The following is a 25,515-nucleotide window of genomic DNA, read 5'->3' as shown; positions in this document are numbered from 1 at the left end:
CAGAAACTCACAGGCGGGAGCCCTATGATCCCCAAAGGAGCATAGTGGCAGAGTCGGGGCAGGAGTTTCCTGAGGAAACCCCAGGCAGTGCAACCCGCTCCCCCAGAACTCACCAGGCAGGTTGAAGGGGGACAGGAAGACCGCCTCGACTGGCTCTGGCTCTGGGGGTGGCAGTGGTGGGGGGGGCTGCCGCTCCTGCTCCTGCTGAGGGTCTTCGGGGTTGTCCACAGGAACATTTCCGTTTTCGATGTTTTCGTGTCGCCCATTTTGAAGTGGCTTGCTGCTCACGCCGTTTGCTGAGTTGATCAGCCTCTGCCGCTGTGTGAACGGGAGGCAAGACAGACGCTGAGAGGTGTGACAGTGTTGCGCTGTTGCTTTGTTCCTGACACGCACACAGCCCTTACAGGTTTCTAGAACATGCCCCTGGAGATCAGCTTGCCTGTAGCGGCCTAAGGACCTTGGAATCCATCCAAGTTTGCTCATTGCCATCGGGGATGGCAATGGCCTCCTCTTCACAGTGCCAACCTGACAACCCAGCCCATGACACCGGACGGCAGTAATAATTCTGGCTCCCCCTACAGACGTTCATAAGCCACCTGAAGATAGTCCCGGGAGAGGCCTTGTATAGTTTTTAAGAAATCAAAAAATATTTTAGGTTTACCATGCAAAATGCACACTTACATTAAGTGTGCAGCTCAGTGATATTTTACATCAAGATGTAGAACATGTCCAGCCCCTTAGAAGACTCCCTCAGGCACTTCCCTAGTCGATGTGCCCTTCTCTCCAGAGGTAACCAAGGTTACCACAATTGCGACTTTTATAAACATCAATTAGTTTTTCTCGAACTTAAACTTCTTATAAATGGATTCAAATCGTATGTATTTGTTTTTATGTCTTGTTTGTTTCATTCATCCTAATAGTCATGAGATCCATCTGTGCTGTTACATGATTCAGTAGATGGTTATTTTTTCAGGGCTGTATAGTATTCTCTTTGTATGAATAACCTGCAATGTACCCTGCCTGTTGATGGGCTTTGGGGTTGTTTCCCTGTTTTGGTTATTATGAAGAATGTTGCTATAAACACTTGTGTACATGTCTTTTTGTGGACATAGGCACACATTTCTCTTGGGTATTTATCTCAGAGTGGAATTGTTAGGTCATAAGGTAGGTGCACGTGAACCATTTTACACTTGCACCAGCCAGGGAATAGAATTTCAGTTGCTTCCCAGCCTTGCCAACACTTGATATTATCAGTCCTTTTAGTTTTAGCCATTCTGGTGGGTATGTGGTGGTATCTGATCGTGGTTTTAATTTGCATTTGCTTGATAACTAACGATGTTGAACATTGTATGGGTTACTGGCCATGCAGAGAGCCTCTGCCATACAAGCCTTTGCCACGTCCAGCAAGTGTGCCCTGAACCAACCCATCTCCTTCCTTCCCCTCAGCTCATTCTAGCTTCTGATGAAGGCTGCCCCTTTGTACCCAAAGAGAGGCTGACTTCCTCACCAAGTCTGTGGGTTTCTACTAAACTGGGGAAAGGCAGAGGCCACACTTCAAGAAATCAACAGGTTTCCACCTTCCCGAGAGTCTGCTTGCCTTTGTACAGCTCATCTTTATCTGGTTCTCATAAAAAAGACGTATGGATCAGCTGTAGTCCTGTGGGTAATGCTCGTCACACAATGGACACACAGACCCCTCCCAAGTACTTCAGCAGGCGACCAGCTGTCAGTAAATGTGTCTAAGGCAATACTCCATAACTATGTGCCTAAAACCTATCCTTATGCTTATTGGTAGTAAAAAAGAAGTCATTATTACTTAAAGTGGAAGCATGTTATTCCTCTAAAAGAAAGAGGAATTGACCCTTCAACTGCTTTCATGTCAGTTTTAGGTAGGGACTCCAAAACCATGAAGTCTAGGGTCAGGTGGAAATTAAAATTTTTTTTTTTCCTTCATGTCCACAACACTTAACCCACAAAATAGAGAGAAGTGATCTATGCCTGAGACTCACACATAGAGGCGTAACATTTTGCTACCCAAGTAGGGTTACATAACAGATCATCCTTGCAGTAAAAAAAACCAAAAAATTAGCTGTGCAAAGACAGAATTGCAAGGAGGGAGGCATGACTTAATAGCAACATGAACGGTAGCGATGGGAGGGAGTTATAACTCTAGCTTAATAGGAATAAACAGAAAATTGTACCTGGAAAAAATATCTAAAGCTATCTGGGGTTGTATTAAGAGAGGCATAGATTACAACACAATGGAGGTGATGGATCCACATGCTGAGAGAGACAAACTGGAAGGTTTCCATAGGAGAGTAACTAGATAGTGAAGACTGGAACCCTGTCACATCAGGAGGGTGAGAGGTTCCAAGGATGTTTAGAGTCAAACAGAAAATTAGAGGTGGCAATTGCTGCCTGATGTCCAAAGGGCTGCCCCATGGAAGAAGCAACCCAAGAAGGGGCTGGATATTACTGCGGGAATAAAGACACAGAAGGAAGGGTGCAGGGGACGTGAACTAGGTTGACCACTAAGAATCGACGGAGTTCTACTTTTGCTGTTCAGACTCAGATTTGGGTTGAAATTCCTGTTCTGCCCTCTTATTAGTTGTGTGGCTTTGGGAAAATTACCTCAGCTTTCCGATAGATCAATTGGAAATCTCATCATGTTCCCCAGAAGGTCATTAAGAAGATCAACACAGGTAAAGCATCCAGCACCTGCTTGGCTACAGCAGGTGCTTAGTTAATTACCGCTAGTTGTAGCAGCTCAAAATGACCATCATCAGGTGTAAGGGCAGGAGAAGAGAGTTGTGGGGATGAAGGAGGTGGATGACCAGGTGGGATGAGTTCACAAGGAGTGATGGGAAACTCAGGGAGGTGACATTCTGGGCCTCTTGACAATTCATCACCGTGGCTGTGGGTGAGGGCCGTCAGGTCAGGTCTAACCTTGAAGTGAAGGTGAACAGAGCTCTCTTTTCATGCCCCTCACATCCCCCTCCCCAAACACCCATCCCCTGCAAACCCTCTCTGACGATGAACAAAATAAGGACACTTCTACCATAGATTAATTTGAACTTTGCAAACTTGTCTGTAACTTTCAGGAATTCAAGGACTGAAGAGGAAATGAGACCAAAAGGTCTTAAGAAACAACCTTGAAATTGGGAATTTTGGGGGTTCTATTCTCCCCCATTCCCTTTCTACAATGACTTTCCCCAAAGACACTGCTTAGTGCCCTGGCATACCTTTCAGTGTGTCACTGAAATTTTTAGAGCTAGAAGCATCCTGCCCAATACTTTCAGAGAGAGAAACTAAGGCCCAGGAAGATTAAATGAGTTAATGGCTATTGCAAAATGAAAACTCAGAATTTCCTCTCCTGAGCCCAGCCTCTTAGTTCCCTTTGCTGCCTTCCAAGGGGCTGGCCAATCTCAACAAGGTGGAAAAAAGGTTTTCCCAGCAGCTTATAACATTTGGGGGCATGACAACCAGCATTTTACTGGCTCATCAAAACCCCGTCATTTCCCTGGCTGCGTGTGCCATGAAAATCCTAAAGAGTTGTTCAAATCCCTCTCCCACCCCTAGCACCCAGAACGTAAAACTATCACACTCATGAAAAATGGCCAGAATTCAGTAAAATTTCGTTGATTTAAATTTTACTGATTTGGACCAAAATGGTTCAGAATGATTCAAAGCTGGCAATTTTCCCCTTTCTTAATATTATCTTCCACTGAGAAGGTATATGACGTATGAAATCAAAGAAGAAATGTTCAAACTACAGAAAACCTTTAAACACTGTGCAGTCTCATTCTTGCATAGAATCCATGTGCTAACTATTGATTATTATCTCTAAGTTCTCTGGTAAGTATCTGGGTCTGAGGAGAAGGACTTAAAACTCCAATCACACACATGCAGCAAAGACTGGAAATGTTGGTAAGCAATAAGCCTGTGAGCTCTGCTGTGCTGCTGGTACATTAAATAATACTAATCTTATTTAATTTTTTTTTTCAAATGAGCAAGAGATGAGGTAGAAAATTCAAGCATACCACCAGGGTACATAGTGAAAACGAAGTTGCAGAGGTAACTCCATCTACCAGTGTCTCAGTTTCCTTCTATTTGTTTTATCCATAGAGAACAGGTGTGTAGTCATTTTTTTCACCCCAAATAACATTTTAAAGAAACAATCCATACTTCAGACTGGCCTTTCTCTAATTAATTTGACTGTAGTGCCTGACAAAATACTTAGTGAAATATCTCGGTATGGTATTTGATTGCTGCCTGCCTTAAAATCGCTCTGGATTGAATCATTTGCTGTCTTTGGTGATGTTTGGGCTTCCTTCCTTAAACAGGGGTGTGTTAAATGCCAGCCTGGCAGAGGACGTCTTGTCAGGAAGTGTAATGACAAGACAGGGCCGCCTCAAAGTGCCGGAACCCATCTAAGAGCCATTGGCTCTCATGGTCCTTTAAGCAAACTTACCTCGTTAATTATGATCCTGCTGGCCATCCGCAGTCGGGTCCTGGGCCCAAACTTATTGGTGATCATTATGCGTAAGCCCGCTTCCGGGAAGCTGAACTTGGGAGGGCTGGAGCTCATGACCTCGTCCACCATCACCACTGGGTTTTTGCTGTACTGCGGCTCCTCCTTCACTGTATTGAGCACAATGCCAAGATTAGTGTTGAGACCCCCTGGGGACCATACCCAAGTGCTGGGGCGATGCTGCAGACCTCTTAGGCTGAGGTCTTGGCAGCTGGCAGCCACCTGGGAGCTTAGCTTCAGCTCCTGCCAGTAGTCAAGTGGCTCCGAAACATCTGCCGACTTGGAGAATTAGACACAGCCCCACGGTCCCCCATTAGAGGCCCCCTCACAAGCAGCCCCTGCCAATCGATGCCCACTCTCTTCTGGGACCCAGTCTTGGCTAATTGCAAGGGTCTTTTAATTCCTCATCTAACCCTCACTGGGAAGTCTACCGGCAATATACACAGGCTCCCTGCCACTTCTCACCATGACTGTGAAGGGACCTTTCTTACCCTGATGACAAAGGCTCAGACAAAACTTATACATTGACAAGGGCCTCCTGGAATGGAAAATGCTGGAAAGCACCAGAGAGCACTGGCTGTGAACTTCCCACAAGGCCACCTGCTCTGTCTTTGAGGAGCCATCTCCGCCCCGCACAGGAGGTGCCTTTTAACTTTGTTCTCCTTGAGGCAGGCAGTGGGGACAGAGATTCGGCTCACAGGCCCTGCATGAGGCAACTGAGACCCCGAAGGGGAGCCGCTGGGCGAGCCCAGTACCTCTGGTAAAACTGTTACCCTCCAGCAGGAAGGCCGCTGTCTCTGACCCTATACTTCCCTTCATGAGGATGAAGAACCAATCTCCCCAGGCCCAGACCTCTTCCTTGCCACCTTCATGAACACGCTCAGGGCTGGAGCGTGGGGGATTCGACATCTTAACTCCAGAGCCCTGGAGGGAGGGCCTCGTGACAGAAACACTCATGCACACAGCACACAGAAGGAGATGAAGCCATAGAAGCCTCCAAAGCCGTCAGAGCACAGATGCCTGTCCCTCTGCACTGTTCACCAGCTCCCAGTGAATGTCCTTCATCGGGTAACCAGGGGCAGTCAGAGCGAACCCGCGCGAGAGTTAATGGCACAAATAGGAACAAACACACACGAGACACGTACCTTCACCCAACAGGCAGTAAGGTTCAGCAGACAGGAGGCGTGTGGGTTAGAAACAGAGCCAAGAAGACCATGCATTTTTCGGAGACAGACACTAACCTTCGATGAGGCTAGTGTGCTGGACGTGTGGATTTTTTTTAATGCGTGTTATCGCTTGGGTAAAAGCGGGTTACTTACAATTTAGAAGAGGAGAAGAGTTAAGGAGACAAAGGCCAACAGAGATGATTAGCGTGCAGTGGGTGCCGAGAATCTGGGGCAGCATTCCTGATGGTGGCCAAGATGCCGGGGGGTGATGTGAAGGTGGGTGTTAGTAGAGGAGCTCCTGCCGTGGGGGCTTCAATGCTCGCAGCCTCTGGCCTTCGGGATTGCCCCTCTGCTGACTGAATTCCATGGCTTGGTCCCACTCTGAGGAGCAGGAGTCCCTGTGCCCACCACCCCTCCCTGCTGCAGGAAAGCTGGAATCCTCCCCACTCTGGACCCTCCATCTCAGGGGGGGTGGAAACCAGCAGAACAGCTGCAGGCCCCAGCCTCTGTCCAGACCACAGAACCAGCCCTGCCCCAGGCACCACCTGGGGGAACAACTGGGCTCAGAAGGAGGGAGCCTACAGAGTGTCAGGCTTCAAGGCAAGAGCCACGCTACGTGGCACCTGGGCACCTTGTCCTGGGGCCTGCTGCCCACCAAGTGGCAGCACAGGGTGGTCCGTACAAGCCAAGGGTGGCTGGCCAGAAGGTAACTCAATTACAGCACGTTTTCCTGGCAGTTCAGCCCAAGGCCAGGTACTGCACCCTCCCTCTCTGCGCTAAGTCAAAGCTGTGGTCAGGGCAGCTTGGGGACACTCCGTAGTGTGCCCAGCCAGTGGGCAAGGTGGCTTGGCTGTCCAAGGCCAGCTAATAACCAGTGAGGTGGACTCCCAGCAGTGGTGGGAAATGGAGTGCCTTCTTGCCTGGGTCCTCGGGACCTTTCCGCGGTATATTGTGCTCTGCATTCTTGAGCAGAACTGAAGTGTGATATGAAAAATCTGTATAAATTTTAGAAAAATCCCGAACAACTAAACACAGAACAAAGTTCTGTGGGCACGATCTCACCCCCTGCCCCGAAAAAAGAGAAAACTGCCCGAGTTGATTTGGTGAGCTGATCTGCATAACCTTTAAGCACAATTAGGTATGAAAGGCATTTTATAAGAGTGGTGGTGAAAAGGCTAAAACCTGTCAAGAGGTTGGGTTAAAAATTTGATTTTATGTGAGAAACAACAAAGCTGATAACTGCAAAGTGTGTGTGTGTGTGTGTGTGTGTGTGTGTGTGTGTGTGTGTGGTGTGTCTGTGGGGTATGTGTGTGGTTTTTTTGTGGTGTGTATGGTGTGTGTGTTGTATGGTGTGTGTGTTGTGTGTGTGGTGTGTATGTGTGGTGTGTGTGTGTTGTGTGTCTGGTGTGTGTGGTATGTGTGTGTGTTCTTGAAAGAATCTACCAGCCAGCAGTCTGACTTCCTCAGGTGGGGTGGTGAGGTGGGGACCTGAGTAGAAAGATTTGGTGGCAACACTATTAGAAACGGTGAACTCCGGAGGCCCCATTCTTCTCAGTCCCCCTGGGGTGTGACTGCGAGCTCCTTCTTCTGCCTCTAGGGGACAGTGCCCTGCAGTAATACGACCCTCGGGGAGGGAAGGGGCCTTCATGTGCTGGGACTGAAAACTCCTAAGGTTACAGTTCTGGGCCTCCCAGCTCTCTAATCCCAGGCCTGCACCCTCCGAGGCCTTTTACTGCGTCCTTTAGCTAAAAGCATCCACCCTGATAAAGTTGGAGGGAGGTCTCACTTTCTCCTTTTCCTGCACTTGAAAGACAGTCCTGTGTCTAATCTTCCAATTTTTTTTAGAAACTGTCCTGAACTTAGAAATTTGCGGGCAAGTATAAACTTGTGGGGCAGTCCTACTGTCATGGGTCCAAAAGTGAGGGTGACAATGCCCCGAAGAGCTCAAGAAAAGGCCCCTCCGGGCAGCGGCCTCAGGACAGCTTGACGTCCCTGGAAAGGTAAGTAGCTGAGGTCCCGCCATGTTGCACGTGAGGAATGCTTCACTCAAGGCACTGGGGATGGCCTCCTCTGTCACCCGCTGGAAAGCTCTGGGGCTGGCATGCACTTTCCACTGGCCTGACCCACTCACCACTCAGAATCTCTTTTCATGGCCATGAAGGTCCAGAGGACCCCCGAGCACTAATCTCTGCGTATGAGACAGGGAAGGAATTAGCCTGTCCTGAGAGACTGTGTGGGGACCTGCAATAAAGACCTCAGAGACGGTATGTCTGTGCAGCCCAACTCCAAAACAGCAGCCATATAGTTCCCTCCCCTTCTGAGGAGGTTGTCCTAGAAACGGGCTCTCCCCTGGGGTAGCCTGCTAGGCCTGTAAGAGCCAGGACGCAGGCACAGCTCCGGCCTCTGCAGGCCATGGCCTTTCTGTCTCTCACAGGTGGGTCTCTGGCAGCCAGGCTGTGGCCTTGGCCGCACCTGCACCCTTAGCACAAGCAGGCTTCTTCCTTCTGTCTGAAGAGATTCATCTCTCACTCCATTCATCCTTCACAACCTGAGAGGAGACAGAACACACTTGCCTAAAACACATGTGGGAGGGAGCTCCTACCCTGCTCCACCCCAGGGGGGAGACTGGCGAAGGGGCCAAGGAATGCAGATTTTGGCCTCCACATGTCCCAGACATAGGCAAACAGGCTCCCCTGTGACCACCTGGCCTTACCATTGACATGACAAAGAATTAAAGTTACCTAAAAGGACTGACTTTCCCAGGGCCACAGGGGACAAAGGAGAAAGACCCCTTAGGTGGTCAGTCCCTGGCTCTCACCTTTACCAACACTGTGGGTGGAACTGAGGGATGTGGCTTAAGCCCTGTTTTTCTATGTCCTCGTTACAGGAATCCATCCAGGCCTTAATACTAGTCTCCGGCGGGGAAGAGAGTGAATTCGCCCACCTTCCTGGCAGCTGCCTCACAGAGGGAATCCCCTGGTAACGGGCTGGATTAAGACAAGGTTTCCAAAGCAGCAGCAGGTCAGGCCTAGATGATTTGGGAAACTTGACAGAGGTGACAGGGGCTGGCTTAGGAGGCCAGGACTCCCCCGCCCCCCAAGGTCAAAGAGAAGCTGAGACCAGGCTGCAGCCCCCAGGGGCAGGTCTGAGATTTCCTGCTCAGCAACTGCTCACCTTTCCTGGCCTTGCTGTTCCTCTGGGCAATGAGCCAGGGGTCTCTTCAGAACAGAGTTCTCCAGAACTGGGCCTGGCATTTGAAAAATCACAGGGAGACCTGGGCCTGCCCTGCGACCACAAGTCCTCAGCTTCCTGTCGCTGGCCTTTTATATGGGATAGAGGTGTAATTCATTGCCTCTCAGAAAAGCTTGAACCTTCCTCAGGCAGTGTGGGGAATCCTCAGGGGCATGACTGTTGATTATTTTTTTGTTGTTGTTGATTTTTATTTCATCCTTTTCCCACCTAAGCAAATGCCAATCTGAGCAACATCCACACTGACTCTGCCTCCTCATTTAGGGTCCTGTGACCAAAGGTGAGAGAGTGACAATTTAGAGGGAGTGTGTGTGTGTGTGTGTGTGTGTGTGTGTGTGTGCAGGACAGAGAAAGGAAGAGTGGTTCCAACCACATTGTTCGGCCACTCCTGTCTGCTCAGCCTTACCTTGCCCCAGCAATGGCATGGAAGGGTCATCAGAGCTACTATCACAGTAATCATTACCATCCTCCAGCTCACTGTTGACTGTGTTGCCATTTGCAATGGTCTTTTGTTTGATGGTGAAAAAGGCCTGTATCTTCACATTGTACCTGGAAGCAAAAGCAGGAGGTCAGAGCTGTGGGAGAGACCTGGCAGGGGAGAGAGCTGGGGCCTCCCCACCCCCCCACATTCCTACACAAGGTCAGGTGGCCCTGGGAGTGTTCCTCAGTAAGGGGCCTGGGGAGCCGAAGCTTTTCAACCAGCTGACAGAGTTCCTTGAAAGGAACTGGAGAGCAGTGCAGTCTGAGGAGCCTGTTAGTGGGCTTCCAGTGACATAAAAACCGTCAGCCCTAGAAAATGAGCGATGCCTACTTACCTACTGCACATCACAAGCCTGTCCTTATAAAAGCTCAGCCCAGCCTCAGGCACAGGCTCGAAGGAGGCATTAGCAGGCCTGTCCTTCCCCCACAAGTGAGAGTCTTAGAGGGCCTTCTTTGCACCCAGCAATCCACCCCAGAGAAGAGACTTTCTCCATCTCAGACCCCCTGGCTGCCCGTCTCACTAAAAGGCACTCAGAGAGAACTTTTACGGACAATTCTCCTGCAGCTGGATACTTTATCACCCATTTTTATAAAACATTACAATTCATAACCTCATACAACTCAGTGTTGTGTTTCTTTTTAATTACCTGTAGAGATATGATGAAGAAAATAAAACCTGAATATGGCTCAGATTATGGGTAGTTTTTCCTTTTTGTTTTTATATGTGGAAAAATATATACATTAAATTGGCTATTCTATTTTCCATTTTGAAATGCACAAGTCAGTGGCATTAATTACATTTACAGTGTTGGGCAACCGTCATCAGTATCTATTACTTTCTTTTTTTTTTTTTGGTATCTATTTCCAAAACTTTTCAGCATCCCAAACAGAACTCTGCCCATCAATCAATTAATTAATTCCTCCCTCCTCCAAGCACCTGGCAGTCTCTAATTTGCTTTCTTCCTCTATGGATTTGACCTAGGTACCTCGTGTAAGTGGACAGACAATATTTGTCCTTTTGTGACTGGCTTATTTCACTCAGCATCATGTTTTCAAGGTTCACCCATGCTGTAGCATGGAACAGCATTTCCTTCCCTTTTTATGGCTGAATAATACTCCTCATGGATAGTTCTGAGATGCTTCTGACGTTCAGCTTCCAGAAGGCTCCAAAGGTACACAACCCCAGACCCTGTGTCTGCATCTTCAGTACTATGAATGGCGCCCCCTGCAGTTGTGCAAAGCAGCAGCCCCGAGAGGCAGCTTTATGTGAAGCCTGGAACAGAAGTGAGGCTAATGGTCCCTTTCAAAGAGTGGTATGAAATTATCAGGAGATTTATTATAGACAGTGAAAAAGAGTGATCACCCTGGGCCATGGAGTAGGGTGGGAGAGAGGGCCTCGCTTGCTACTCATTTTGGGGGCAGCTTTGTCCTCCACCCACCAGCCCTGACTTCCCTGGCCTGGTGTAGACAGCACCCCAAAACGGTGTCTGAACATCTCTCCTCCATTCTGGCCGCCGCCAGTGGGGTGTCCCCCGGAGAACTGGGGCTGGCCTATAGTAACTGAATGGTGTAGTGGAAGTTTGTTCCCTGCTCTAACAAAAGGCTAGAGCAGCATGTGAATCGAGGCGTCAGACAGCCCAGAAGAAGAGAAAGGGCACTTACTTCATGATTAGAATGTAAAACACGTACAAGATGATAAGCACCAGGCCTTCCCACCTCAAAGAGAGAAAGCAGACTGTGGTTAGAGCGTATGGAGGTACAGAGAGTGTAGCAAGGAGGGATGTGCTCTGACCTTCCCATCCCCAGGGTCTGGCCTAGGACCTAGGACCTAGGACCTAGGACCCAGGACCCAGGACCTGGGATCCAGGCATGTGAGTGAGCCACCCCAGCCCATGGCTGTCCTGCAAACTAAAGCCCTCTTGGTGACAGAAAACTAAGGTTGTGATCTGCAGGACTCAGGCCGAGTTCCCCTAGAAAAAGAAGGGGTCAGGGCCACCATATCCCATGACTCAGGGAGGTGAGTGGCCTGGAGTCATGCAGATTTGACAATAGGAGGCCCATGGTCACATGAGGATTGCCAAGGAGCAGACAGGCTGTGGGTGCTGGGGAAAAGGGTCCTAAAACTGCCTAAAGAAGGGGCACAGGACCTCCTGGGCTGAAAATACTGGGTGGGGGTCTTTGTGGGACACACAGTTACTGCTGTCTTGCAGATACAGCCCCGAACCCCACGCACAGTGGGGTTTTTGTGGCTCTGACCACAAGCCTCTGAGGAGCCACACAGCTTCGGCTTCCATTTGTTCATTCATCCGAGAAATGTGTACTAAAGGCTGTCAATGTGCCCGGCATGGGGTACAGTCCTTTGGGGAGCTCCTCCTCTGCTGACAAGAACCCAAGGACTACAAAGGGACATGAAGACAATCTGAGCACCTTCCCACCCAACTCCATCTACCAATGGGGGTTAGGGGCCAGGCGGGGGCCCGAAGCATGCACCCGCTCACGTCCGGCCTCCTGACTATATTCCCACAAATGGTCACATACGGGGTCAGTGTCTGTTTCACTATCTTGACGAGAACATTTTTGTGGTGCATGCATGTGAGATACAGCCATGCCCTATAGAGTAAAAACATCAACCTTTTCTTTCAAGTCTGTGCCATATATATCTTAACTCCGGAATCCTTTCCCATCTCAGCGTCTTGAAGGTGAGTCCCTATGCTTTATTCTATATTATTTTAATTTTGCTTCTTACTGAGATCTTTAATTCATCTGGAATTTATTCTTGTATAAGGTGTGAGGGAGAGAGCTGATGTTATCTTGTTCAGAACTCTGCCCATTAATCAATTAGTTATTAATTACTCCCTCTTCCAAGCACCTGACATCTCCTGGTTATCCCAGCAGTATCTGAGACCCCCTCCCTAACTCACTGCCTTGTCACAATACCTGTCATATCCCCAGCCCAGAAATGGGCCCATTACTAGATTCTCGGTTCCATAGTCCATCTGGTTATCCCCATGCAAAATACCCTACCATTTTCACTATTTCAGCTTTATAATATATCTTGCTATCTGGCAGGGTGGGACTATTAAGGGAAACAACTTGTGTCACTTTGAAAGGAGAAATAAAGGCATGACAGCTTAGAATGATACTCTTCTTACTTTCACAAGTTCATAAGCTTATGTTTGTAAAAATAATTTTAAAGGAGATGCAAGGAACCCATCAAACAAGATTACTAACAAAAAAGGAAAAACATGAAACAAACTTGAGAAACTTACCACACAATAACTTCATCATATATGAACTAGAAGGCAAAAGAAACAAAGGGTGGGGGTACATATTTATTCCAGAAAACAAACGCAGACCACAAAGCACCTAGAGCAGATACATGTTGGCTATTATGTGTTCTACAGAAAGCTGGGCGCCTCTCTCCAGTTCTGGGTTCAACTGCAGAGGGTGATCTTGCCTTAGCTGAAATCTAGGTCAGCAGGTGCTGCAAGCTGTAGCCCAGCGTAACGTGGGACTCCCCAAGAAATGGCCTGTGTTTCATTATGGTCCAAGTAGCTGCTGGGGCCAACCTGGCAGGCGCCTGCCCTCACGGTCAGAACAGAGTTGCTGTGATCAAGAATCTTAAAAACTGAAAATACACCTATCTATCTGTCTGTCTGTCTATCTATCTATCTATCTATCTATCTATCTATCTATCTATCTATCATCTACCTACCTACCTACCTACCTACCTACCTACCTACCTTCCTACTTACCTACTCGTGGTGCCTGTGTGTATGAGAGAGAAGGAGTGCCATCTTCTTAAAAATAAAGAGTAACCCCTTTGGAAATTCTGAGGGCAAAGGACCCACTTGTATCATTTGAAAGGAGGCCAGGGGCGATGGTGGGGACACCATGACTTCCTAGTAATTGGGCGCTAACATTGCCCAACAACCCCGCCTGCATCTTCAACATGTGACATAGATGAATGTGGTCCAGGGGAGAACTCCTGTGAGCTCCCAGCCAGGCCCAGTGTGGACAGGGAGGTGGAGGGGCTGTGCCCACCACGTGATCTTGCAGATATGAGGGTCCCTATATGGGACCCCAGGAGAGGCCAGGGGGCCGTTGTGGACTTGGGCCCATTGTACCCCTCTCCTGGCTGTCATGGCGGGCAGCACACACAGGAGTTGCTTTGGGGTGCTCCTTCCGAGAGGGTTGTCTTGGCCGGGCAATCACTGTGAGGCTCTCCAAACTCAATGCTCTGAGGAAGTGCCACTCAACAGAGGGGAGACCAGCGCCACCACCTAGGGAACTTGGGGGATGTTTACAGAGATATTTTTAGTTTGTACAACCCAATGGAGGGCTACTGACATGCAGAAGCAGTGAAAGCCAAGGGTGTTAGCCAGCCTAGAACATGTGAAATGGTTCTATTGGAGAAGCGTTTCCACATTTGGCACAAGTCTTAAACGTCTTCTAAATATTCAGGGAAGTGACATAACTAACTAACTAACTAACTAACTAACTAACTAACTAACTAACTAACTAACCTGAGCCTCGAACTTAACTGCATTACCCAAATCAAAGTATTTTTACATGGCTTTAATAAATATTTCATTTTCTAGTAAGGTAACTGTCATGCAAAAGGAGGAATAATTGTATTTGGCTCTTTTAGGATTTTATCAGGAGTCATCATAAGTTTGGAAAATCATGTCATCAGAACTGGCACCGCTCATGGGGGTTAAGGTGCAGTCAGCTCGACACCCCTGGCCTCAGTTTCAGCTGGTAGTTATCAGGCTCAGAGATTTTCCACATGGGGACAACAGATGGCATCTGAGTGTTTTAGCATTTTCATGCCAAAATCTTTACACACGAAAATAGGTATTCTTTTGTTATAAATTACTTTCACTTGTTCTTTATAGTATATTTTGGGCGTTATGTTGATTTTTGGAAATTGTGTGTAGGTAAATTATTTTATCTGTAACTTTCATTTTTGGGGTGTGGCAGGCAGCCTCTCAGATGGCCCCAGGGATCCCACTGCCTGACATTCATGCTCCCCTGATGTACGTGGCTTGGACCCAGGCACTTGGCTCCTAACAAACAGAATATGGAAAAAGTGATAAGCTATCACTTCTGAGATGAGGCGACAAACAAACCCACTGTGGCTTCCATCTTGGTACAAATCTCCCATGCTGCCATGTCGTGAGCTTCACCGTGGAACAGCCAGGGAGGAAGGACCTGAGGCTGCCAGCAGCCACATGATCCTTGCTCCCGGGAGCCCTCAGGTGACACCTGTGAGAGACCCTGAGCCAGAGGACTCACTAAGCTGCTCCCAGATTTTGAGCCATGGAAAATGGGAGTAGGGGCAGCCGGATGGCTCAGTTGGTTAGAGTGTGAGCTCTGAACAACAGAGTTGCCAGTTCAATTCCCACAGGGGATAGTGGGCTACACCCCCTGCAACTAAAGATTGAAAACGGTGACTGGTTGTGGAGCTGAGCTGTGCCCTCCACTAGATTGAAAGACAATGACTTGACTTGGAGCTGACGGACCCTGGCAAAACACACTGTTCCTCAATATTCCCCAATACAAAATTTAAAAAAAATTACCCAGAGTTTTCAAATGTACACCAAAGTTTTAAAAAAAGAAAAAGAAAATGGGAGTAATAAATATTTGTTGTCTTAAGTAACTGATTTTGGGGAAATTTGTTACATGGCAGTAGAGAACTGATGGTTATATGTAGCTGGCACTAGACCATGTAAGGCTGAGAACCGTCACTCTGGGGCACATTCCATACCCTAAAATCTGGACGTGCCACAGGCATCTGCCCTCCTTGAATATGACCTGCCCTTGTGCCACCACGTTAAAGCTCCTTTGGGATTGAAACCACTTCCCTGTGGATGACAAGCTCCTCAGCAGTTAGCCTGACTATGTCATGTACTTCACTGTCATCGGCCATGATGTCACCCCTGCCCTCGGGGGCCCACAGGGATTCCCTCACACACTCACTAACAAGCTGTAGGGATCCCTGTTCAGGCTCCTCTGCCTTTTCTCCACCCCCTCTCCACCTCCAGCTGCCAACTCTGCTGCCTCCCATCTGGCCTCTCTCCTTCCTGCTCTGCAGTGGGCGGTGACAGCTGGAACCCCATTCCTTGGTAAACCGGTTCTAAGTGAGGATCGGAAGGGCCTCTAATGAGCAACGTGCTTGAATGTAACTGCACGAACCACACAACACGTGCTCTGGCTTTTTCAAAGCTTTTGCCTCCACAGTGGTCCCTGGATTTGCTCCATAACCAAGGTGTCAGGTATGAAATTTCAGGAAAGGGGTTCACAGTGGTGAGGGGACTGGTCAATGTGACTGCAGAATGGTCAGCACACCCCATGGCTGGGGTGCTATGGGTTCTCTGGTTATAGGGCCAGGGACAAAGACAGGCAGGGTCCCGTCACTTTAGGGGTGGCAGGGGAACTCACGGCGATGAGCACGATGACAGAGAGGGTGTAGTACACAGAGTCTCGGCACACGGCCCACCACGTCAGACGGACCACCTGTGAGCAAAGGGCTGTCAGCTGCTATTGGCTGGGGAGATGGGGCAGGCACAGCTGCTGGGGGCTTCCCCACCATTCCCAGACACCTGCAGGTATAGGGACATGCCCGTGGAGCTCTTCCTGACTGTGCCACCAGAAACAAATCTGCCTGGCTGCTCAGGGCTACCCTGTGCTCCTCTTCATATTTGGGGAACAGAACAAAACTGTGGAGTGTTTGTAAGGGATGGCAGAGCTGCCCTCTGCTCCTCCAAGGTAACAACAGCACACGTTTCATAGCAGAGGCCCTGAGTCAAGGCTGAGGCCAGAGGCACTTGCTCTTCCCCCCGATGCTGGAACCTTCTGGTGGTGGCTGGGTGTCCTTCTGTACCTCCTCCGGCCAGGCAGGGCCTGCCCGTGAGCCTGATGCTCTAAGGTCAAGTCTAATAGCCACCGGCCCTGAAAGACGCTGATGGGGTATCACTGACAGGCCAGTTACATGCCCCCTGCTGGGAGGGCAAAGGCAGACCCCAAACATTTCCAGAATCTAGCTCAGGGTCAGGGTCACCTCTTAAACATTTACTGTTGTCGAATGAACACTCACCCTCAGAATGGACAAGAGAACTGACACTCTTCCTGCTCTGAGACCCACAGACCACGGGAGGTGGAGGAATGTCAGTCGCCCAAGTTACACACGAGGACATGGGCTGGAGGGGGAAACTGACTCACTCAAAGCCTCGGGGAGTTAGGGGCATGGCTAAGACTGGGCCTCGTGTTTTGCCACTGCTGTCCTTTATGTCGCTTCACAAGGGGAGAGAAACCACTGACCTGACCCGCAAAGATGCCACAGACTCCAATTATACACAGGATGTTGAACACAGCAGATCCCACGATGGTCCCAACCCCGACGTCTCCATGGGTGATGAACACACCTGGGCGGGGAAAGGCACATCCCTCATCCACAGGGCCCAGGCTGGCTGTAAGTTCTGTGTCTCCCTGACCTACCACACTCCCAGAAACCAAGGGAAGTTGTTCTCACTATCAAACAGACCATCTGTGATGCTGTGAGAAGGGCAAAACCAGAGAGGTGGGAGTGCTCAGGGACCAGCTACTCCACTTCTCCCATTTTTTTGAAGCAGCTTTGCTAAGATAAAATTCACATGCCATAAAATTGATGTTTAAAGCATCAATTTAGTGTTTTGCCATATAGTTACAGAAGTATGCAACCAATCTAATTTTATCACCCTTCCATCACCCCAAAAAGAAACCCTGTACCCATTAGCACCCTTACTCCAGCGATTGGTGGTTCTGCCCTAGGGAACCGCTAATGTACTTGCTGTCTCTCCCACTCTCCCGTTTTACAGATGAGAAAACTAAGGCTCAGAGCTGACCAATGCCCTCACTGGTCAAGGCGCCAAACCTGGGCTCTCCGCAGATCCTGTGTCTTGCCTTGGTGGGATTTCTTACCTATAATAGAGGCAAACAGTTCGGGCGTCGAGCTTCCTGCAGCCATAAAGGTGGCTCCTGCCACATCTTCACTCAGATGGAGTTTCTGAAACAGAAGTAACCACAGACTCTCAGGCTATGACGTGGGGACAGTGGTCACGCTAACTGGACACTCTGGCACCCAGGGAGAGCCCAGGGAACCAGCTCCTCAGCTGGATGCCTCTCTGCCCTGCACTCTGAGCACACGTCTTCAGCCACTCTGCTGGGCCCTCATCCCAGAGTCCCCTGCCCCGTTCCCCCATCGAGGCAATCACGTGGCTCCATCTGAGAGGGGCAAAGGGAGGTTAGGGCAAAGCCTTTGTGTACTTTTGCCTGGTCACTCCTTGTTTAGGGGGCCCAGGTCAAAAGCAGCCAGTCCCTGCTCAGCAACAGGGTGAAATAACAGAGAAGTGCCTAAATCTATGTCCCCAGCTGCACATGTCACAACAACATGGCCTCAAGCCATTGGGAGATTTCACGGAATGAAGCGTGGCAAAGCCCTGAGCAGTCTACACACAGTAGGTGCTGAAAACAGAGGTGGTTTTCCTTCCTTGGCTAGAAGCCAAGAGTAAGGCAGAGCAGAGATCAACTGGGGTCTTGTATATGGGGATAAAGAAGAAAAGAAAGTGAAAACTTAACAAAATAATTAAAAGGAGAAAATGTCAGCCTGCAAAGGTTGGGACGAATGGCCTTCCCTGCTGGTACAGCTCAGAGTCCTCCTGGGGACACAAATCCCCACCTGGTAGCTGCCTTCTACACCTGGTTGTGTCAAATGCTCCCTAAGTAACCAGGTTTGGCTTAACTGCCCTGACAGCCAGCCGTGAAGCAATTTCTTCTGCCAAGTTTGGGAGAGGGTGCCACCTGCCAACTCTAATCTGGGGGTTTCAGAGTGAAACCCTGTGGCGACACTAAGTGCTTGCTTGACCTGACCATCTTCACTGCCAGAGTGCTCCCCACTCCAGGCTTCCCCAGCCTGGCTCTGACATGCCATGCGTCGTTGGCCATCCCAGCCCCGCCCAGGCTTCACCGAGGGGTCCCAAGTCTCTCCCATCTACCTCGCAGATCTTCTCCAGAGACGGAACAAAGAAGTCATCGCACACTATGGCCAAGGCGTAGAACATGTACAGAGCCTGCGAAGGAGACGGGAGACAGAGCATCAGCAAGGGTACCTGCTGCCAGTGAGGCACAGCCGGGCATCCATCATACCCCAAGCCAGCCTGCCGGGGCAGAGGCCAGAGGGACATGGGGCAGGGAGGAAAAGGCCAGCACCGTACAGACTTGCTCCCTCAGCCTTCTCCCTGACAAATGGGAAACTGAAGCCTAGAGAGAAGAAATACTTGCTGAGCAGCACAGGGGACAAAAACTCAAGCCATATGGTCTTATGCTCCTTCTTCTTTTCTTAAAGAAGCAGCTCTCTCTCAGGACCACAGTATGCCCTCGGAAAGTAAGACCTAACTTTTAAAGGAAAGCACTTAAAATCACCATTTTAAGAGTTTAAAATAACAGTCATACTGATTTCCCCTTTATTTTTAGGGAGGGTGCTATTTCCTTATTACCTGCTCATCCCCTGCCTAAACAAATGGAACTAGAGATCTGGCATTTCCAGGGACACTACTTGATGGTGGTACAGGTTAAATACACGAGCCATTGACATTGCGCGATTCATGGAACAAAGAGTCTGGATTCTAATACCAATTCTGGGACTTATTTTCCACATAACTTTCAGTAAGTTGCATCTCTAGGTCTCAGTTTCTTCATCTGTTTAATGACAGAGTAAAACCAGATCAATGGTTTTAAAATGGTTTTATATACAGAACCCCTCCTTGCCCTGTCCATGCAACACAGCTTTACTGAGCTCGTCTATATACCAGGCACTATTCCAGGATGCCAGGAAAAGCCCCTGCTTCTTGTAACTTACCTTCATGGGGGACAAACAGTCAAATAAAGTGTCTATAACCACCAGGAAACAGCAAGTGCAAAGGTCCTGAGGCAGGAGTGTACTTGATGCATCTGAGAAATGGCAAAGTCACTGGGGCAGGTAGAACAAAGCAAGTGTGAGGTAGAAGATGGAAAATGTGAGGTTGGAGGGAGAGAAACAGACCAGGACCCACAAAAAAGAGATGAGGTTTTATGCTAAGCACTGGAGGAAGCCACTTTCCTCAAAGAAAAAGTGATATGGATACCCGATTTGCAAAACTGGGAAAGGCTAGGCTGCTTCACCCAAATCAGTACGATAATCTGACAACTTCAAAATTAACTAACTACAATTAAATAAAACAGAAGATACACCAGCTGTGGCCAAGGCACCTGAGGCAGGTGTCTACTGGAGTCCAGGCTTGCTGTCCCTGGATTTGATTATCTTTTGGGCGGGAGCAAAAGGAAACACATACTGAGAGTATGAGGAGGGTATGGGTAAAGGGGAGAGAGTGAGCTGAGAAAGACCCCAGTACAAATCTCAGGATTCAGACTTGAATTCACACCCCCCAGAAAGTACCCCTAATATCGTCTCCCAGGCAAGGCTTCTGGCTCCCTTGACATTTCTGAAACACTGGAGAGAAAAGGGGGGTCAAGAGGGTGCTACTACTATTCCCATCTTAGATTGGGAAGTTCTGAGAAACGTCTTAGACCAAAACTAGAGCCTTCTCTTGCGCTGAAGAAGGGCTCAGCAGACTTTCCTTTAAAGGGTCAGACAGTATTTCCGGCTTCTCAGGCCACTCAGTCTCTATTACAACAACTCTGCTGCTATAGAAGAGCAGCCATGGAATGGGCGTGGCTGTGCTCCAATAAAACTTTATTTATAAAAACAGGCTCCGAAGGGTGCCTGCAAAATTCCTGAGGTGCTCTCAAGTTCAAGAAAAAAGGTTTTGCTTCAGCAATGCCAAGACTCTCATGAGGCAGAAAGACAGAGCTATGGAACTAATTCACCAAATCCACACCCTCTTAGTGAAGGGGTTGCGGGGGAGAGGGTGCATGGGAAAGCCAGAGAAACTAGGAAGATAACTCTAGTACAGAAATCATATACCAGCCTGTCATTCAAAATTTGCCTATAATCTTCATTCTTACCTTCATTTTCATTAATGGTTTATCCTGTTAATTAAAATCTCACTCATTCATTATTCGCTGGTGGCTACTATCTACGTGAGAATCCCAGCTTTCACTTTCTTAATTATATCTCGTAAAGGTTAATACTTGGTTGGGTTTAAATCTATAAGCAGATGGTGCCAAGTGGTCGGGAACCTAATCAGGAGGAAAATGTGTATGCAGCTGGACTGAAGAGAATCCAAACTGGAAGAGCTAAGCTACCTTCATTTCCCCACACCATACAATAGGGCTGGCAAACTTTTTCTGCAAAGGGACAGACAGTTACTATTTTTGGCTTTGTGGGCCATGTAGTTTCTGTCACAACTACTCAGGTCTGCCACTGAAGCAAAGCAGCCATCGATAATACAGAAATGAATGGGAATGGCTGTGTCCCAATAAAGCTTTATTTATAAACATGGGTAGTGGCTGCGGGCTGTAGTTTGCCTACCCCTGTGAGAGAAGAACAACTTTTACCTATAATTCCTCTTTAAATCGCTGCTTATTACCGTTTGTCATCAAGGCCCATCTGAAAACAGAGGGAAGTTTGGGAAGTGTGCCTAAGTTTTAAACTATAATTATGTCCAGGTGGTAAATTTAGGGGGAATCATGATACCAGGCACGTATAGAGACCTTATTACGCGCAATGTAATGTCTGATGCACTTCCCACATTCACTTATACTTACACTTCTGGGAAAGATGCTATCATTCCCATTTTATAAAAGCAGAAAAGAAGGCACCAGAAGACCTGAATTCTTGTCTTGAGTCTGGGGCCACTCGCTGTGACACTGAGCAAGTCCCCTGACATTCTTAAGACCCTCTTTCTTTGTCGGTGGTACGAGTTCAGTATCTGCACTTCCCACAGGGCTCTTACAAGGACTGGATGAGAGGTGTGACACACGATGGCTCTGCTGTGCTCTGCAGACATGTTTCACCTGCCTGACATCTAGGAACATCCCACCCCGGGAGGGCCACTTACACCGAAGACATGCAGCAGGACGGCTCCGTGCTGTCGCTCCTTATTGGAGAACAGGTCTGTGGGGAACTCGTGAATTGCTGGAAGACAAGAGGACATAGCAGAGCGTTAGTTATCAAGGGGAGGTGAGTCTCAGGGGTAGATCTCAGAGCAGGACCTGAGGCTCAGGTGGAGCAAAGGAAGGGGTGAGGGCCGAGAGCATCAGGCCTGGATTCCCTGAGGCCCACCCGGGTGCCAGGTGTGCTTCCACTGGCATCTTGGGTTATCGAGTACCATGTCACGGGCCTTCCTTTGATCCCAAGAATATCCCTGCCGTGGTGCGCACCACTTCTCCTATATGGGCTCTCATCGTCCTGGAGGGTTGGGAGGCCTTGTGAGGTGCAGAGCCCTTCGCACCGCATCGGGATTCAAACACTCGGGGTTCAAGTACACTCCCTGACGCCCCCTGGCGACCCCTCACAAGTGATTTGAACAACTCGTCTACCTCTCAGGCCTCAGGATGTCCCTGGGAAATGGAGGAATAATTTCTTTTCACCCCACCCCTCCATTGAAGACAACCAATGGATACTTTGTGAATGTCACTTCTACAGGTCCCCTGTCAGACACTACCATACCCCCACGTCCTCTTCACTGGTCCTCATCACATCAGCTAGACCGGAAGCTTCTGGAACGCAGTGATCCACACTAACAAAAATACTTACACTACTAACAAAAATGATCTGTATCATCTCGTCCTGTACGAAGGCTTTCATTACCCTTGTGAACCCCTTAAATACCTGCAGTGACTCCTGGATCATGGTGAGCATTTGACAAATGCTTGTTAAATGAACTCGCAGGACAAAAATCCTTTCCTTGTAAATATAATTTGGCCCTAAGCTCTGACAGTGGTGGTTTCTCCCTTATATAGAGACTTGGCTGTTTTTTAAGATTAGATTCTCCCAACAAGACATAGAAAAGATTAGCTTCCCAGACACCCAGAAAAATACTCCCACTTTAAAACAAGCAGCATTTATTTAATGAAATATAGATTCTTTCATTCACTTCTTTCTTCCCACCCCATCATCAAACTTCTTCAATAGAATTGCTTTGTCAGTTCAAGAGCATGGATCTACTTCAAGGGTTGTTGGCTCAGGGATTGAGAATTGTAAAGGGAGAGACCTGGCGTTCCTATGGCTAAGATCTTGTTTCCAACAGAAATGCAACTAACTGTCTGGGATACTTCAGTGCAGATCAATAGACATTTCTGCCATGAAAATTTGAGGCAGATTCTCCAAATCAGGGTTTTGAGAGCCGGTGATTTATCCAATCCTGAGAACTCTTTGAAAATTAAAATAAAGTAATGCTGCTTTTTTGCTGTGAGGACATATCATCTGGCCTCCAGCAGGAAGAGGGTTAGAAAGGCTTTGTCCTCGGGAGGAACAGGCTTCTACTCCTTCAGCACAGTGCCTTGCTTTTGCAACCCCATGCATATGCTGCAGGCTGCAGAGATGAGCGATGCCATCCATGGTCCCAATTGTGCCAGCAAAGACAGCGAGTCACCAGCAGAGCTACCAGCTGCCAACGACCCACCCAAGTCTTCCACACACATCCTGAGCCTGTGAGGCAGGCATTGTGGCCATAAATGTCCCCACTTTCCAGAGGAGGCTCAGAGGGGATAGTGACCAGCTCAAGGACCCAGCCACATAAGCCAGGACTCACAGGAAGACCCTGCGTTCCTCTCCAGGGCTAGGGGCTGCCTCTAACATGAATGGAAACCACCCTGTGTTGGGAGATGGAGCCCTGGATTGGAGTCCTGGCTCAACTACCCATGAACTTGTGGGACCCTGGCTGAGTCAATTAACCTCGCGGCCCCTATTTCTTCAGCTGCAATCTGTGGCCACATGAGGGAATGAAGTAGTCACCACTACTACTGTGTGGCATGCTCTGGTGTGGATAGCAAAGGCTACAAACAGGCAGATGGTCACTCTACTCTCCCCAGTTGGCCGCTGGTTGCTAGGACCAATTCACTCCCCAGTGCAGGGGTCAAATCCTGTAGAAACTGGTATGTAGGGGTACAGAGCGCCCACAGCAGTGACTGTGTCCCTCCCACCTTTGTCACCACAGCGACTCTGCAGTGCAGACAGCCTACGCAGCTGTGGAAGGCACTGCCTTTAGAAGCAATGACAAGTTCCAGAAAGTGTCTCTGCCCCTCATTTATTACCTTGGTCCCTCACGGTGCTCACCTCACCTGTAAACAGGGATCCTATCAGACCTGCTGGCCAGGTTGCTGTAAGGATTAAATGAGACAGATAATGGATGTGTGACACTTAGCTAGTTAGGCTGCTGTCACTGTAAGTATCTTAACTTACAGACTCCTCCCTTGGTAGGAGTTCTGTCCTCCCCATTCCAGAAGGATGAGCCTTGGTTTATGAAAGCAAAACAGAAGACGAAGCTTGTTTAGTAGGGAAAAGAGTGAGCAAAGTGAGACTGGCCTGTTATGATCTCAATGTTAATGTACTTTAATCCCAGCTTCCTGAGAAAACTTTCTCCTCTCATGGGCTTCCTGGGATCTGGCCTAGTTCAAGGGCATGACGCTTGCATATCTGAAAGGGGTGGAGCTTGCCCTGTCTGCTCAAACCCCCGCAGGGGCAAGGAGGAATCTATAGGGCAGTGCACAGGCAGCTTTTGAGGTCAAGCTAAATATTTAAGCCACAGAAATCCTGGGATGGTGGATGTAGGGAGAGGGAAGAGCTGTGTCTGCAGGTGGAGCCCAGTTCAGGAAACCAGGGCTGTCCCAGCACCCTCCCCACCCTAGGGTGGGGTTGGGAGTCAGGGGAAGGAGGAGGGGAGGGAAAGCTGACAACTACCCAGCAGCCACTCCCCACTCCCTTTTTAGGATTCTTTCCTTTCAACCTCGGTGCCCAGAACTGGCTTCTCCATCACTCTTGGTTCTGGAGATGCCTGGCTCCTCACACACTAATGTCTGCCTCCCTTGGGTCCACCTGGACAAAAACATCTGCAACGCTCCCCCCACACCCCAGCACTAGCTACCAAGTTTCCTAACACCCCATAAACAAGACTCCTAGGCGCACCTGACCTCTTTGGTTGACACCCAAAGTTACATGGGTGATACGATACCATTATATTGCAGAAACCCAGAATTAGTGCTGTCCTGTAATACAGGCTCTGTACTTGTACCAACAGTGCTGTTAGTTCTCCAAATTATTAATTCGTTCAACACGTGTTTACTGAGCACCCGTGCAGCAGGTGTTGGACTCTCTCTAGAAACAGGCAGACGAGATCTTGATGCTTCCAGGAGCATCCTCAGGGCTGGTAACTCTTCATCTTGGAGGGCAATTTGACTCTATCAGAAAGTCAACGTCATTCAGAAAGTGGTAGGTTATTAAAATGGCAAATACCCTGATTCGGAAACAGTACAAGCCAACACACGTTTCTTGAGCATTTACCAGGTGACAGGCACCAGGCTAGACACTGAGCCTTGCAGATGTGCCCTTAAGGGGTGGGTGGGGAAGATGGATTGACTTGTGGGAGGTGGGCCGGCAGGTGGCCCATGGACAGAGTGGCACCCACGTCAAGGTTTGAAGGCTGCATTACTAACGATTCAAGCCCTTTAATCTGCCACGTCAATTCTGACAGGATGGTTATTCCCATTTTACAGATGAGAAAATAGAGACTCAGAGAGGCTAAAGGATTTTCCTACAGTCACACCACCATGGTTTGGCACAGGTGAGAGAAGGGCCCAGGCTGGGAACCCAAACAACACCAGGCTCTTCTCATCTGAGCATTTTACCCACAACAGGTGCACATCTCAGGACTAAGGACTCTATTATCCAAGGAGCAGGCTCTGTATTCCTGAAAGCTCTAAGGGCCATGGCAAGAAGTTGTGCTCTTAAAAGGAGGAATGTACATTGCATCTTGTGGGTTAATGCCACATATAACCCAGGACCCACTCATACAGAGGTCCAGACCACTATTCCATGGATCCAGGGAAACCTGTCTCTCATCTTCTTTGATCTCCTTGAAACATTTAATAAAACCGACTACTTCCCATTTG

At 48.8% G+C, this 25,515-nt stretch overlaps 1 protein-coding gene across 3 annotated transcripts in view; it reads right to left on the bottom strand.

Annotated features, from left to right (window-relative positions):
• The window catches only part of SLC24A4 (solute carrier family 24 member 4), a 136,179-nt gene that overhangs the window by 27,163 nt on the left and 83,501 nt on the right, over window positions 1-25,515 (bottom strand). For 2 of the 3 annotated variants that reach the window (XM_081048890.1, XM_081048891.1), the window contains exons 3-12: window positions 21,465-21,541; window positions 18,462-18,536; window positions 17,389-17,473; window positions 16,750-16,853; window positions 15,871-15,945; window positions 12,696-12,721; window positions 11,089-11,142; window positions 9,353-9,495; window positions 4,472-4,641; window positions 114-318 (exon numbers count right to left, since the gene is read on the bottom strand). In XM_081048890.1, coding sequence (XP_080905016.1) covers window positions 114-318; window positions 4,472-4,641; window positions 9,353-9,495; window positions 11,089-11,142; window positions 12,696-12,721; window positions 15,871-15,945; window positions 16,750-16,853; window positions 17,389-17,473; window positions 18,462-18,536; window positions 21,465-21,541 — 1,014 coding nt within the window. The remainder of the gene's footprint in view (window positions 1-113; window positions 319-4,471; window positions 4,642-9,352; window positions 9,496-11,088; window positions 11,143-12,695; window positions 12,722-15,870; window positions 15,946-16,749; window positions 16,854-17,388; window positions 17,474-18,461; window positions 18,537-21,464; window positions 21,542-25,515) is intronic. The other variant, XM_081048892.1, reaches the window with a different exon arrangement.

Source organism: Rhinolophus hipposideros (assembly GCF_964194185.1).
Source record: "Rhinolophus hipposideros genome assembly, chromosome: 5".
NCBI classification, from domain to species: Eukaryota; Metazoa; Chordata; class Mammalia; order Chiroptera; family Rhinolophidae; genus Rhinolophus; species Rhinolophus hipposideros.
Note: the sequence above shows the minus strand (reverse complement) of the source record. Positions and strands in the feature narration are given on the sequence as shown.